We start from the raw sequence: 15,910 nt of genomic DNA on the forward strand, positions 1-15,910 counted from the left end.
GTATTGTTTTGGTGGAACAACCTCTACGCACTTTCTGATGAAACACGTAACACTATCAGCGTAAAGCTCGATGTCGTCATCAGAGGCGGACCGGAACATCTCCCAGTCAGCGTGATCAAAACAGTCTTGTAGCGTAGAGTCTGATTGGTCCGACCAGCACTGGATCGTTCTGAGGGTGGGTGCTTCCTGTTTCAATTTCTGCCTGTAAGCGGGCAGAAGCAGAATGGAAGAGTGGTCCGATTTGCTAAATGGTGGGCGGGGGAGGGATTTGTAGCCATCCCAGAAGGGAGAGTACCAATGGTCCAAAACCCGGTCCCCTCGTGTGTTAAAACTAATGTGTTGGTGGTATTTTGGTGCGACTGATTTGAAACTGGCTTTGTTAAAGTCCCCGGTCACAATGAACACGGCCTCAGGGTGCGCAGTTTCCTGCTTGCTTATAATCCCGTACAGTTCCTTGAGTGCCCGGTCTGTGTCGGCTTGTGGCGGGATGTACACAGCAGTGATAATGACTGCTGTGAATTCTCTCAGTAGCCAGAATGGTCAACACGGAAGCATGAGAAATTCCAGATCAGGAGAGCAGAAAGACTTGATAGAATGTACGTTCCTCTGATCACACCAGGATTTGTTGATCATAAAACATACACCACCACCTCTGCTTTTACCTGAGAGGTCTCTCTGTCCGCTCAGTGCACGGAAAACCCCGCGGGTTCAATGGCTGAGTCTGGAATCTCCGCAGACATCCAAGTTTCTGTTAGGCAGATAATGCAGCAGTCCCTCGTCTCTCGTTGGAAAAAGATCCGCGCTTTCAGCTCGCAGAGCTTGTTGTCCAGAGACTGAACATTTGCCAGTAGAATACTGGGTAGCGGGGGTCGATTTGCACGACGTCTTACTTTTCCTCCTGCGTTTCCGCGGCTGGGCAGCCCAGACAAAGGGCTCCGCTGGTGTGTTTGTGAACAGCGGGTCGGCATTGAAGAATTTGAAGTCCGGTTTACGGTGTGTAATTGCAGAACCAATGTCCAAAATGTTTGTCTGTCGTAGACAATAAGGCAGACAACATCCAAGACAAAAAACATAAGAACAGTAAACAAAACAAACAAAACACTACAATGTTGTGTCGGAGCTCGCAACGCAGCAGCCATATTCGGTGCCATCTTGAGTCCGTCATGAGGGGACTAAACAAAATACTTTTACATAAAAGGGTAAGCATGTGCAGCTATCTAATTAGTATTTAGTAAATTACTGTTTTAATGATCAATACTGCCGTATTTGTGACCGTGAGATCTGCGTACACGGCAGGTGCGAGACTCTCTAAGCGACAGGAATCCGAATGAATGAGTACAATATAAAATAGAGTTAAATACGATGATCAAATGTTAAACCAAATTTAATAATAATAATTAAGATTGGAACATTAATATATCCTTGGAAACTTTTATAATTGGAGTCAGATAAAATAAACGGGGATCATAAAACGAATAATAATATTTATTTAATTGGAACAAAATAACTTAAACTGAATGCGCACGATAAGGCAGAACGCGCAGGAGACCTTCAGCCATGCCATTGGATACCGTCCTTGGACCATTAGGTGGCCTCCCCCTTACAACATAAATAAGATAAATAATCATAGGTCAGGAAAGTTCTCAGCATATAAGAAAGGATATACACTTTTTATTATTAATAACTCAAAAAGCATTTATTGCTAAAACTGTGAAGGATGTGGTAAGGGGCCATCTGAATACATTCTTGGTATTATTCATCTTCAGTGTAGTATTACTGACCAGTACTGCCCCTCCCTATATGCATGTTACGCTGTCTGCGGGGGCACTATCTTACCCTAGGGGGGCAACAGAAACTCCACCAGCTGCCGTTCCTCGCACATACAAACCACGTACCACCCCTCCACCCACCCCCCAAAAAACTCTCTATTTTTCACACTCCGATGTTAGCAGGTATGTTTATAGGTCATGATTGCTCAGCATCAATTTAGGACCTGGGACGAGATTGTCAGAGTTTTTGCTTTAATGTTATATTTTGGCCACTAGAGGTCCCTATGGTACTCATGTCTATCTTGTGCCTCTTGTAATCAGTGCCATTGTTTTCACATGTGCCTCCTTCTGGGCTGTGTATGTAAGCTGATCACTTCCTTTTGTTTCTTCGCTTGGTTATTGATGTTCGTAGCCAGTTGCTGTCGTAAGTCTGCTCTAGTTCTAAGTACTAAACTTTGAAAGCCTTTTGGGTTGTTTTTTCCCTGTGTTTATTTTTGCTGTTTTTTGGTGTCTTTTTCCTGAGTTTTTTGGAGATTATTTTTTCCTCCTTTTGGATCCTTTTTGGACTAAAGATTTTTCTGTTTTGTGGTTGTCAGTAAGAAATTGCTTTTTGTACCCTTTTTGCTATTTTTGTTAATAGACTCTTCTGAGTTAAAGTACGCGTCTGATTACTGGGTTCAACTCCCTTCTGTGGCTCAGTGGTGGAAATTAAGACTCTTGCGCCAGAGACCTATGTTTGAATCCTGGCTCTGACAGATTATTTCAAGCATTTGGTATGGGAATAAACAATGAATACTGGCCCTGATATCAAGCATAAGAGGGAAAAATAGCTAGAATAAATGGGAATTTTCAACAATCTACATGGGTAGTATTTCAAATAATATTTTGAAGGAGAATGTGTATAATTAAGATAAAACTTATGGCATGTACAAAGACCATTAACAGAAATTGGTATAAGCCAGAACCCCCTGTATATGGACAATGGATAGAAATTTAAGGAAATCTGTTGTGTGGAAGAACTGACTTAAGTTATGGCTTAAGGATTATTTCTGTAAAAATGATCAAAGAGGTCAAAGTGTGACGATTCTGATTTATTTTGCCTCGGACATGACTGAAAGTGGTGATGTCTGACTGAGTGACTGTGTGAGTGAGTTGTAAGTTCACTAATCAGTGAATTCTGATTCCACTGGTTCAACCCATCTGTGAACCAGTAGGAGGGTAATATCCCATTTAAATGGAATCAGTTACTGAATCCTGTCACATGTCTTTGTATCTTTATTTCACTGTTATCCCCTCATTCACACATTTTGAGAGTTTGAAAATGTGACCTCTTTCTACTATAAGAAATTGTATTCTGCTTGAATGTGAACTGCACTCAACCTGATTTCAAGTAAATGCCTCACCCCAGACAAGGTAATAATTATCATGGAAACAAATGTTCACAGTTTGGTGTAGTTACACCACAAGGGGATCACATCCCAGGCAAAAAATAACCAATTATAGCATAGGAATAACAGCAGGCCATCAAGAACAATCTCAGACAAAGGAGACCTTCATTTCCACACCGACTGTATCTCGGATTCTTAAATTACACCAGGAGCAACTTCTTTTAAATTGTGGGCTACAATCTGTTTCACAAGCTGTTTAGAATGTTTGGTGTTCAATCTGACTGCGCTCAATACAAAGTGCTTCATATATGACATTGTCACTGCTAAACTGAAACTTCTTCAGCATCTTCCACTCTAGATCACACTGCCTATCCAGTGTTTGTGTGTTTTTCTTACACTATACACATTCCTCATTTCACATGCAATTTTTTTTTAAACACAAAGAACGAATCCAGTTACATTTTATTGCATTAAAATATAAATAAACATGCTTATGGAGTGTTTTCCCCACTCAAATAGTATTGCCCAGATATACAGTATATATCTTTAAACATAATTGGTATCAGTGGCCTCCATAATTGTACAGTGAATAATAGTGGTATATATTTTTACAATCGGCTCAGGCAGATTGATACTGAACTCAAGTGCAACAGTTTATTCAAAATGTTTTGCTATAATCCAAAATCTTTTACTACTAGGACTACTAGAACAGAAAACACAATTAACCACAAAACCTTATAACATGATTAACAACTGACAAAGGAGCAATGAAAATAAGGTGTATATATATATATACATATATATATATATGGACTACCAGGTCAAAAAGGTGGCAGCATGGACAGGAATGAGTAACAAAACATGGTAACAAAAAGAAAGGGAAGTTCCCCCACAGGTGGCTCCCAAAACCCAAAAACAAATCAGACCAGAGGTAGTTTATTAATGGTAACAGATCCTGATGAATCTTTAGTAGAAGGTGAGCAGTAGACAGTTTTGTGGTAATCTAGGGACAAGACATGGTGTCTGAGGACCATGGAAAAAACAAGTACTAGTTGAGCTAGGAACATGAAAAGTGGGCAGTGAGCTGGAACCAGGAAGGTGCTACAAAACAGGTGACCAATAGAGCTGTTCAGCCGTGACGTCAATTTGTAGGCGAAACTGAAGTCTAATTTGCCATAGGTTCGCTCTGGATTTTCCTATGGGTTTTTATAATGGGGTTTTTGAACTTGTGAGTTAAATAAGGTCTGTGATAATCATTGACAATATGTGGAAGTTTTGTTCTACAACATAAATTACACACTTTCATACCTCAAACGTGAATTTTGAAGCCGTCGTGTGTTTTTTAAAAACATTATGCAACTTAATACGAATTCACTTTTGAGGTATGACTGTGGGTTGTAGAACAAAACGTCTACATATCGTCAAGTAATGTTTACTACAGACCTTATTTTACTCATAAGTCAAAAAAACTTTTTTTTTTTAAAAAATAAAAAAACATTATAAAAACCCACAGGAAAATCCAGATGAACCCATGACAAATTCTCTTTTGGTTCTGTGGACTACAATCTGAACAACTCTATATAGTAGGTCCAAGAAGGACCCAAGGAGTAGGAGCAAAACAAAGAAATCCTCGACTGACAAACCATGGTTTGGGCAAGGTCAAGACAAGATTTCAGAGCATAGGACAAGTACCGCCAGGGTCTCAGTAGCAGAAACTAAATAAAGTGCAATATTTATAAAAAAAAACAATTTTTTTTTTTTTTTTATGTTGTGGCCTAGATATTAAATATCTGGGATACAGAAAAATGGGTTGTAAGTTAAAAACCTGCAAGTGGCTGTTACCATTGTGGCAATAGCAAGGCACTTAAAGGAATGTTCCTGTTTTAATACAAGTTAAGATCAATCTAGAACATTTGTTGCATCATGCTGATTATTTCCAACAATGTTTCTCAATCCTGTCCTGGAGTACCACTAAAACTACACATTTTGGATGTCTCTCTTATTTGATGTCATGTTTATGTGTTTTGTTCTTGTTTTCATGTCTTATTTTCAAATTTAGTTCCTCTTCGGGTCATGTGATTTCCTGTTCCCTCATGTGATCTTGTCATGTGTTTCCCCTGTTCATGTGTCTTGTTTTCATTGGTTCATTGTTTGATTACTTTGTTATTAGTCCTGTCTTTTCATTGGTTAAAGTTCAATTTAGTCTTGTTATCTTGTTTATAGTTTAGTCTTGTGATTGGTTGTCTTGTTTACCTGTTACCCATGTCCTTGTATTTAAGCCCTCATGTTTACCATTGTCTGGTGTCAGGAATTGTAAATGTAACTTTGTTGTGTCATTTGGAATTAGGGTAGGGTCAAGTCTAGTTCATGTTTATATTTAGTTCACCTTTATAGTTAGGGTTACTGGATTCCATATTTGAAAAATAAAACTGCACTTGGGTTCATCATGTCATCATCTCTTTGTTTAACTCGTTACATTTGACATACTCAATTCAGATCAAGGAGCATTCTACTAATGAGCTATTCAGTAGAATCAGGTGTGCTGGATAAAGGAGACATCCAAAATGTGTAGTGTTAGTAGCAATCCAGGAAACAATTGAGAAACACTGATTTACATAAATTAACTAAAATGCTTTTTGAACTATAAATATATAAAATGTGAGAAATTCTAGTAATTCGTCACCGGTGTAATTCCTGTGGGTGGCACGAGTACATGAACTGCTACGTATTTGCCTGACATCAGTTGCGTGGTGAAAAATTTTGTTGCGTATCTGGTGCCAGGTACATACACAGCAGACAGCTTATCTTAAACAGTAAAGAAAAAGGTTATGTTTTTCTGCTGATTTAAGTCTTGCAAACTACCTGATCAGCTCAGTTTAAACAAGGAAATTATCTCAACTCTCTTCTTGGCGTCCTTATACAGACATTATGTGAAAGTTAAGAAAATTACAGGGTTTACTGGCATTATGTTGTCATGAGAACAAAGTTGAAATATTAGATATAACTTTGTACAGACAAGGAAAGAAAGCGATTTTATCAAATAATATGTAAGTCTTGTGGCTATACTTTAGAAAAATATACTTTTGTATTTTAACTTTCCTTGAATTAGCCCCATTTACTTAAATTGTAAATGCCTTACTTTACATAAAATTTTTGCTTTAAAAAAAAAAAAAAAAGAGGAATGAGTCAAAATTATTTTCGTGAAAAGCAACAAATGCTGTCAATAGAGCTTAACTAGTATTAAACCCGGAACATTCCTTTAAGCCCAGGGTGCACCAGGTGGATTGCCCCTGTAATAGATGTACTATGATAAAGTGTAAGTCTGACTTTAGAAACAGGGTTACGGGCCTGCCAAAGGAAAGAGGGGATGATATAGATTAGGTGCAAGTAGCTTAAGATGACTGGATACCAGGAGCCATGGAATAATCTATGGCAGAAGTTAAAGAAGGCCCTGGAGCAGGAGCTGGTAAAGGCAGAGCTGGCATGGTCACAGGAGGAGCCAGTTGGCTTGGGTCTGGTGTACTACAAAGGGCAAAAAAAAAAAAAAAAAAAAAAAAACCACTACCTCTTCCTGCCTGCTAGTATTATCACTATTTAGAGATTGAAAGATGTTAGAAATGTCTAACCTATACTGTTTGTGATTCAGACTTGACTCATTAAATCTATATTTATGTACAAACTGAAAAGTAATGAAAGACCACTTTAAAATGTATTCTCACAGTCCTGCTTTGAATTTACATTAAGTAAATGACACTGGGCATATTCCTCTGCTTTTAACCAGTCCAGACATTTTGTAATTAAACTATCCTGAAGGGCAATCAGTTAACATGAAAGTTAGAGGAGGAAGAGATGAGGGATGAATGTTAGCCTAGCAGACACACCTGCAATGAAATGTTTGTGCAGTTGTGTTTGCTGAATCTCTAAGAACAGCTGTCAATATCAATATCAAAACCATTAAAACAGAGAGAACCCCTTTGGGCCCTCATGACTGTTTGAGAACTTTTTTAAAAATATCAGATATTCTGACATTTTTATAAAAAAAAACAAAAAACATTTTGTTCAGGTCAAATGAAGTAATCCTACGAAAACTTCTTGATATTCTCAAAAATTCATGAATTTCACCCTTGAACATTTGTTGAAATTGAAAGGATTAAAGGGGTCATGACATGTCATGACATCTTTTGACATGTAAGTTGTTCATTGTACTATAAAAACATACTGTAAGTTTCAGAACTCAAAACTTCCTCCTCAATACAAAAAGAGCCTTTATTTAAACCAAGCAGCAAAAAAGTCACGTTTGGATTTTTCCTACTTTGTGACGTCATACAGATGAATACAACAGCACATGACTGCCTCTATACAGCAAGACATCAACGCCTACTTAAAATCATCGCACCCTTGGCCCGCCCACTGGCGATCAGTCAGAAGGGTGAAGAAGAGAGAACAAGACAGATGGGCCTTACATTCCTGCACACCTAAGGGGTCTAACCCAGGACACCATCTTGTGGACTATTCTGGACTATTTTTAAAAGTTTTTCTACACAAACATGCAGTAGACGCAATGATTTAACCATTATCATGCATATCGCGCCACTTTGAAAAGATGCAATGTCAAGTTATATCTCTTAAAAGGAGAGCCCCATTTTGCATCTTGCTGTTTCGAGTATAAACATGTCCTGGATGCATTTTTGCACCCATCTGCGCTGTTTAATTGATGGTCTATGTAAACATGCACTAGATGGACGTCTTCGACTGTTGTGATTGGTTTCCAGCTAGGACTGGGTAAAAATATAGATTTTCCAATGCATTGCGATCTTCATTTGAACGATCTCGATATCGATTCTTAAATCCCAGGAACGATCTTTCAATCTATGCACAACCCTGCACAACAATGAGAGAAAAACGCTTGCATTTGCAACCAAATTTTGCACTATTCAACTAAAAATGTCTATGATTAGCCACTGGCTGATAAATGTTCAGATTTCACTCACCAGTGATTGTGTAGTATAGTGTTGAATTATTCAGCACCATGATGTTTTCACTGCGTGTTGAGAGTAAAGGTTGGTTTGACTTGTAACACGTGTGTCCAAAGACGAGCAAAAACAACAAAAAAGAAACATTTCATTCTAATCATGCATAGCATGGATGAGTTAAAGCCATTAGAATTTCCATCATTAATTTGCGCTCGTTTACAGACACTCTTTACAGGTGCTCTTTACAGAAATGCTGGTTTTCTTAAAGAGACAGTATCAGTTTTTAGCACGCGTTCAACAAATCAGTGTATAGACTTGTAAATAGGGCTGAAACGATTAGTCGACGTTATTGACAATAAAGAATTGTTGACAAAAATGTTCTTTGTCAAATAGTCATTTGATCTCAACGTAACATGAGATCACATTAAACTCTAATGATGGTGAGCGAGAGAATCACTGCAGCTCTCGCCTGACTGAGGAGAGGAAGAATTACACAGCTCACAGTCCAGATGCACTCTAAACTTTACAAACAGCTTCAGGTGATGTAGATCATAAAGTATGAGGGAATTATACCAAATAAGTAAATACAGAAGCACTCTCGTTGTAGAATAAGTGGAGCTGGAGCAAAACTTGCATGTCGAGCATCTTTAAAGGAAACACCCAAGCGTTACATCTTAAATGCAGTTATATTTAATGCGTTATAGCTTTGTTAAAGTTCAAATAACACAGAAGCAGATCATGTAAATAACTACAAACTCCGAAACTGGCATTTCTGTGTGTGTCAGCACCTCTTCTATGAGTTGCACGAATGTCCTGATCTAAGGGGGACAGATTTAAATATCTAAAACTCCTTTAAAACAATGTACATTTTCTTTAGCAGCTATACTGCAGAAGAAAAAATTGTTATCTGAGAATGTTGAATATAATATTAAAAATAAAAATATTTAAAAATATCTAAAAATAAACCTTTAAAAAAAGATGCATTCACCTGAGAAGCAGCATATAAGATATTTAGACTTGCTTTTAGAAAATAGATCTTGAATATAAGTATATTTTGTCTTTACTGGACTCGCAGAAGTATGACCAAATGAAAAAATACACTTATATACAAAATACACATATAATTAAGATACATTCTCTTAAATGTATCTTGTTTTAAGGATTTTTAGACTATTTTAAATTGAAAACAAGACAAAAACACTTGATAACAATAGGATTTTTTGCAGTGAATTTCTTTACTGAATTAAACTTAATAAAAAGTATTTTTCCCCTTTAATTCAGTGAATGTCATTTAGAGGTATTTTATAGCCTTTATAGCCTTTCTCCTGCTGCTAGATATTTTTTGTTTTTGGCACCATTCTGAATAAACTCTAGAGACTGTTGTGCATGAAAATCCCAGATCAGCAGTTACAGAAATACTCAAACCAGCCCGCCTGGCACCAAAAATCATGCCACGGTCGAAATCACTGAGATCACATTTTCCCCCCATTCGTATGGTTGATGTGAACATTAACTGAAGGTCCTGACCCATATCTGAATGATTTTATGCATACTGTTATTATGTACTGCTGCCACGCGTTTCGCTAATTAGATAATCACATGAATAAGTAGGTATACATGTGTAAAGTGGTCGGTGAGTGTATATATATATATTTAGAAAATGCTATAAATGTTTGTCAAAAATATTTGAAACCAACATATGGATACAAATATTACATTTCTACGAATACATTTTAAACTAGAATTTCAAAAAATCTGTATCACTTCGGACAACATTATTTGTCAACGACCCTTATATTGTTCTAATCTTGGCTGACACACTGGTGTCAGGAGCACAACCTCTCCCTCAACGTCAGTAAGACAAAGGAGCTTGTGGTGGACTTCAGAAGAAAAGACAGAGAACACAGTCCCATCACCATCAATGGAGCACCAGTGGAGAGAGTCAGCAGCTTCAAGATCCTGGGTGTCCACATCACTGAGGAACTCACATGGTCCATCCACACTGAAGCTGTTGTGAAGAAGGCTCATCAGCACTGCTTCTTCCTGAGACTGCTGAGGAAGTTTGGAATGAACCGCCACATCCTCACACGGTTCTACACCTGCACTGTAGAGAGCATCCTGACTGGCTGCATCTCCACCTGGTACGGCAATAGCACAGCCCACAACCGCAAAGCACTGCAAAGGGTGGTGCGAAATGCCAGACACATCATCGGAGGTGAGCTTCCCTCCCTCCAGGACATATGTACCAGGCGGTGTGTGAAAAAGCTCGGAGGATCATCAGAGACTCCAGCCACCCGAGCCATGGGCTGTTCTCACTGCTACCATCAGGTAGGCGGTATTGCAGCATCAGGACCCGCACCAGCCGACTTCGTGATAGCTTCTTCCCCCAAGCAATCAGACTTTTCAACTCTTGATCTCCCATGATCAAAATACATCAGCACTGCACTTTTTTACTCTTACTCTTATATCTCACACCAGACTGTCATAAATTATATTATTATTAGATTAGATTCTCTCTTAACAACTTACTATCAACCGACAGCCTGAATGTCAATACAGGACAATACAACCTACGGTACATTCTATATATACTATATATGCTTTTTTATTATTGTATTGTGTGTACTGTATACTGTACAGTGTATGTTATTATTTGTATACTGTATTGTGTGTAATTATGTGTATATTAGACTTTAATTGTGTTGTATTAATCTGATGTTTATTGTAAATTGGTATATGTCTCATCACTTTCACGACTGCTATGTTGCTCGGAACTGCACCCAAGAATTTCACACATTATTGCACATGTGTATATGGTTGTGTGACAATAAAAGTGATTTGATTTTGATTTTGATTTTTGTTTGATGGTATGAACCAGATAGTGAACTTGCCTCTTTTGTGACGCTTCTCCTGTCCTGATCAGTTTCTGTCAGAATTTGCTCTCACCTCTCGCGACCACCAAATACCTGCAGTTCCACAATGGCACACAGAGTGCAAAAGAGCGCAACAGTGACCGCCCACTTTTTCAGCCGCCTGTGTTCTGGAAGTATTTTCCTCATTCATTTCTTCCATATAATTTTAATAAAATCCTTCATAAAAGAGTTGTAAGCCATATACCAAACCAACCAGCTCCGAGGTGAATCACAACATCAAAAACTTTGTTTTGAGGTAAAAAAGTATTTGAAAATCGGACATTAAGACAAAGGTACAAGGCTGTGTATTTACCGTCTTTACTGAGGGCAAGGACTACAATCCCATGAAGCATTGCGAAATATGTCACTGAATAAAAAACGATGGGAATATATAAATTTATTGATTTTAGGTTGTTGATTTCGTACAGAAACAATATATTTTACGTTTATTGCAAAATATATGTACAAATATATATAAGTAGTTTAAGAATGAAGAGACGCCGACTCGATTACGTCATTCACAGTGCGTCATGGGAGCGCGCGGTCGCTCCGAGCACGTTTCGTTGGACACGGTTCTCTGATTGGTGGATCTTTTTCTGCTGAACTATGGGTAATGTAGTTGTTTATCATGAATTTAGTTATCAAACACGATTTTTAAACAATGAAGTTGAGATAACGCAGACGGATGGCTTCAACGGAAGCATATACCATCGATGAGCAACCTTGTTGCTCACGGTAGGTCTGTCTTTAAAGGTTTATAAGTTATCGTTGAAAATCAATTTGTCTATGGGATAAATGAATGGGATTTTTACTATCACCTGTTCCAGACTGTTGCGCTCTATTGATCTTTAGTTTACCAGAGCCTATGCTCGCCCAACAATGTAGACAGTGTCCTTCCGTTTTTCAAAGTCTCCTTGATGCATTTTTTGCAGGTATGCCCACAACCCAGTGAAACTGGATTTGTAAAAATATCAAAACAAATCGAACATTTTAGGTTGTCAACGAAATCCAGAATCTCTTTAAGCAACCATTTGCTATCGAAATTGGAACTCATTTGACCGTTTGTTTTGCGGAGTGTCCAGTCATAACTCGGAACTAAGTATATACACGCCACGTTCCCACACGAGCAAATAATGTCAGACTTATGAGGGCAAGGCGTGGGGCACCTTTATATGTAACAAACCGTGATCTCTGACGATTAAACATGTGGATCGCTAAACGTCTCCTGTCATATTTAGTTCTCAAAGGTAATAAAATGCCCACATACCATGACATTCAAGCATTTTAAAACTAGACGCTGCGATCCCAATTACTATTAAGTAATTTGCTACATATATCTTTTCGGATCAGTATTAAATTTATGTGGATTGTAGAGTTAAATAATACACCGTGCAGATTATTTAATTTCATCACATAATGTGTTAATTTAATGTGTTTATTGATTGAATTATTGATATTTTACATATGCAGTGTATTTTACTCGATTGCATATGTGTTTAATCATGCTTGATTCATGTTTGGTAATTTATTTCTTGCAGGACATTACAGTCTGTTTTGCCGTCCTCCGAGCTCCTTGCCTGAATATGAGCTGAGATTCCTGCACTGCACCTTTTGCAGCAGGAGCAGAATAATGGTTGCTGGGTTTGACACCCTGCATGTATCCGTTTCCTCTGAAGTATGCCAGGAGGATAGCAAACCCCTGGACTCATGTTATACAGCAGAGCAGCGAGCTGTCATTCTCCAACGACTCAATACAGCCTCTGAGTCTGAACTGGTCCAGTTCAAACTGCTGAGAGGGCGGAAAGCTGTCAGCATTATTGACTACAGAACCAGACATGGACCATTCAACGATCTGGAGAGTGTCATTAATGTGCCCTTACTCAAACACAAGAGTGCTGTCACAGTCTTTAACTCCATTCTTAACCCAGTTGAGAAGAAGGAGAGGAGAAAGGGAAAAGTCCATGTGGCTAAATTTATTAGACCTGAAGTTGACAGAGCTTTGTTGAAGGTGAGTATTTCTATGGCAAGTACATGAGGTACAGTAAACCACCATATTTAATAGCATTGATTTATGAAAAAAATATCTTATGTTTAAGTTCTCTAATGATGTTTTGCAGGATGCAAGCTCCATTGTGTCCATTGTGTGTGGCACTGATAAAATTGCATGGACACATATGGATCGGTCAAGGACTGTGTTAGACTGGCGGCAAGCGGAGTGCAAGAGTTTTATGAAAGGAACGTACATGGCATCAGATTATTTGGATGATGTGAGTGGAAAAATGGATTAATGGTTTATGCCGTTCATTGAAGGAATAGTTCACCCAAAAATGAAAATAATTTACTCGTCCTCATGCCATCCCAACTCAAATGACGTTTTTCTGCAGAACACAAATATACTGTATTTTGAACAATGTAGGTGTTTTGTCCATACAATGTAAATCAGTGGGGTCCAAAACTTTCAAGTTCTTAAAAGGACATAAGGACAGCATAAAAGTAATTGATTGTTTTAATCCATGTCTTCTAAAGCGATATGATGGCTTTGGGTGAGAAACAGACCAAAATTTAAGTCCTTATTCACTATAAATCTTGACATCCGCAGTCGTCTTAGCACGTTAATGAGAGAAGCCTGTTCATGCACTTCCTTTAGTGCTGTACACAAACCAGACACTGTGTTTCCAGGTTTGTGGTTTTTACCCCCAGTTTGGCAATTTTGAATACGCAGACACAAGTTAAAATGTTCCTGGCAACTGCCGTCTTGGGCCAGATGTCAAGATTTAAAGTGAAAAGGGACTTGATCAGTTTCTCACCCAAAGCGATCATTTTGCTTCAGAAGACATGGATTACACCATTCGGTCATATGGATTACTTTTATGCTGGCTTTATGTCCTTTTTGGATCTTGAAAGTTTTGTACCCAATTCACTTGAATTGAATGGACAAAAACTACCTCATACAGTCTTCAAAATATTTTCAATATGTGTTTTGCAGAAGAAAGTAAGTCATACGAGTTTGGGACACCATGAGGGTAAAGAATTTAGCTTTTTAAGTGAAGTATTCCTAAAGTTGATTATCAGCGTTACTGAGATTTAAATTTACATTTTCTTATCAATGTATGTTCTTTATTAACCCAGATCTCGACTACAATAACAAACTTTCCTGCTGCTGACTTCTTTGTCGTGGAGAAGTCAAGCATATCTCCTCAGAACACTTCGCTTTATCCGGTCATGGCCCACCTCAGGACAGTAGAGGCCATGTTATTTGCTTTGCTTACCCCACCGAGGGAACCAGGGAGCCCCCCAAAAGTCCTTAACATGATGCGCACAGCAGTGGGTCGCCATTTCGGCTTGATGGTGGGGGAAAGTCGGACAAGTGGAGCTCAGACAGTGAAGAAGATGATGACGGAGTCTGTATTAAAGCAAGAACCATGGGTTCTTTTCCCTCATGACTTGGTCCTAAGGCACAGGAACTCCTTTCAGATGAGCAGTAAGAACAGAGGAGAAGAGCTGTGTGATGCTCTTCTGCAGGCTGTTGCATTTTTTGAACTCCTGAGGGAGTGAATCACTAAATGATGACTATTATATATTTGTTTGGACCTGATCAGCTGAGTGCCAGCAAGTTCCTCATCCCTTGGATTGAGTAAGACATCAGATGATGATGTCCTTCTGCATGAGCAATGGATAATGCAATATTTGAAAACAGTTGTTTGATACACTACTACCATTTCCTCTGATCCATCTCCTCTTTGAAGGTTAATTAGTGTCAATGTTGCTCTGATGTGATATAGGATTTTATGTAGTACTTTTTCCTAAATATTAAACTAGAACCCAGTCATATTCTCAGGACATATATACTTAGTATATTAGTTTTCTCTCTGGTCAGCTATTTAAGGTTGTTTATAAGGAATGTGGTTCATTTTAACATGAAATCTAAGCAATGCAGTGGTTAGGGTTTGTAATCGTAAGGTTGCTGGTTTCATCCCCACAAAGAGTGTCTAAATGACTACTTTTAAATTGATTTGTTTTCATTTATCTCCTGCATGGCAGGGGAAGAAACTAAATGTAGTGGGTCCTGAGCCCCTGTATCGAAACATATGACAAGACCAACAGGTGACCAGTAGAAACAGGAAATGAATGCAACACTCATTGCATTAGTACACTGAAGTAGATACAGAGATTCCAGGCCTGGAAAAGTAATAAAAAAAATAAAATAAAATAAAATTATTCCATTAAGAAAATCTTGTCATGGCAGTTTCTGTATTGAAATGAATTTTTTCTAGCTACGCTCTGCTGTAAAATATCTTACAGGTTAGAAAATGCTCCTTGTGAGTTCAAAAGACCTTATCCAGTAAGGATAGTAACTAGAAAAGTCATGGTAATTTATTTGTCAAAAGATGGGGAACGCTGTACATACTGTAGTGCAAGTATAGGGATGCGGTATTGCATATTGGCAAGTATTGCAGTATGAGGTAGACATAACATTGTGCAAAAGTTGAACAGATTAAACCAGAAAGTTATTCTCTTTGGTGTAAGAAGTAGTGGTCTATGTGTCTATGGAAAATGTACATAGATAGATAGACAGACAACTTAAACTATTCTAGGAAGGCTTTCCACTATACTGTATGTAGTAACACGGCTGCAGGAATTTGAATGCATTCAGACACGAGCATCACTGAGGTCAGGAAGTGATTTCGGGCAGTGGGGCCTGGCTCACAATTGGCATTCCAGTTCACCAGAGAGATGCTCAATGGGGTTCAGATCTGGTCTTTGTGCAGGCCAGTCGAGTTCTTCCACTGCAGAGTGCAGACACAGTTAACTATTTCTTTATGGACCTTGCTTTGTGTACAAGGGCATTGTCATGCTGGAATAGAAAA

General features: G+C 38.3%; 1 protein-coding gene across 2 annotated transcripts; it reads left to right on the forward strand.

Annotated features, from left to right (window-relative positions):
• The first annotated feature begins 11,673 nt into the window (after positions 1-11,673).
• LOC127446236 (transcription elongation factor, mitochondrial-like) lies at positions 11,674-15,243 on the forward strand. Of its 2 annotated transcripts, none has more exons than XM_051706989.1 (4): positions 11,674-11,777; positions 12,581-13,050; positions 13,160-13,309; positions 14,172-15,243. In XM_051706989.1, the coding sequence occupies exons 1-4, from the start codon at positions 11,756-11,758 to the stop codon at positions 14,595-14,597; spliced, it is 1,068 nt and encodes a 355-aa protein (XP_051562949.1). In that variant the 5' UTR covers positions 11,674-11,755; the 3' UTR covers positions 14,598-15,243. The 2 variants fall into 2 exon arrangements, with proteins under 2 accessions (XP_051562949.1, XP_051562948.1); XM_051706988.1 differs by lacking the exon at positions 11,674-11,777 and adding an exon at positions 12,159-12,289 and having other exon boundaries at positions 14,172-15,242.
• The last annotated feature ends 667 nt before the right edge of the window (positions 15,244-15,910 follow it).

Source organism: Myxocyprinus asiaticus, chromosome 9 (genome assembly GCF_019703515.2).
Source record: "Myxocyprinus asiaticus isolate MX2 ecotype Aquarium Trade chromosome 9, UBuf_Myxa_2, whole genome shotgun sequence".
Taxonomy (NCBI): Eukaryota; Metazoa; Chordata; class Actinopteri; order Cypriniformes; family Catostomidae; genus Myxocyprinus; species Myxocyprinus asiaticus.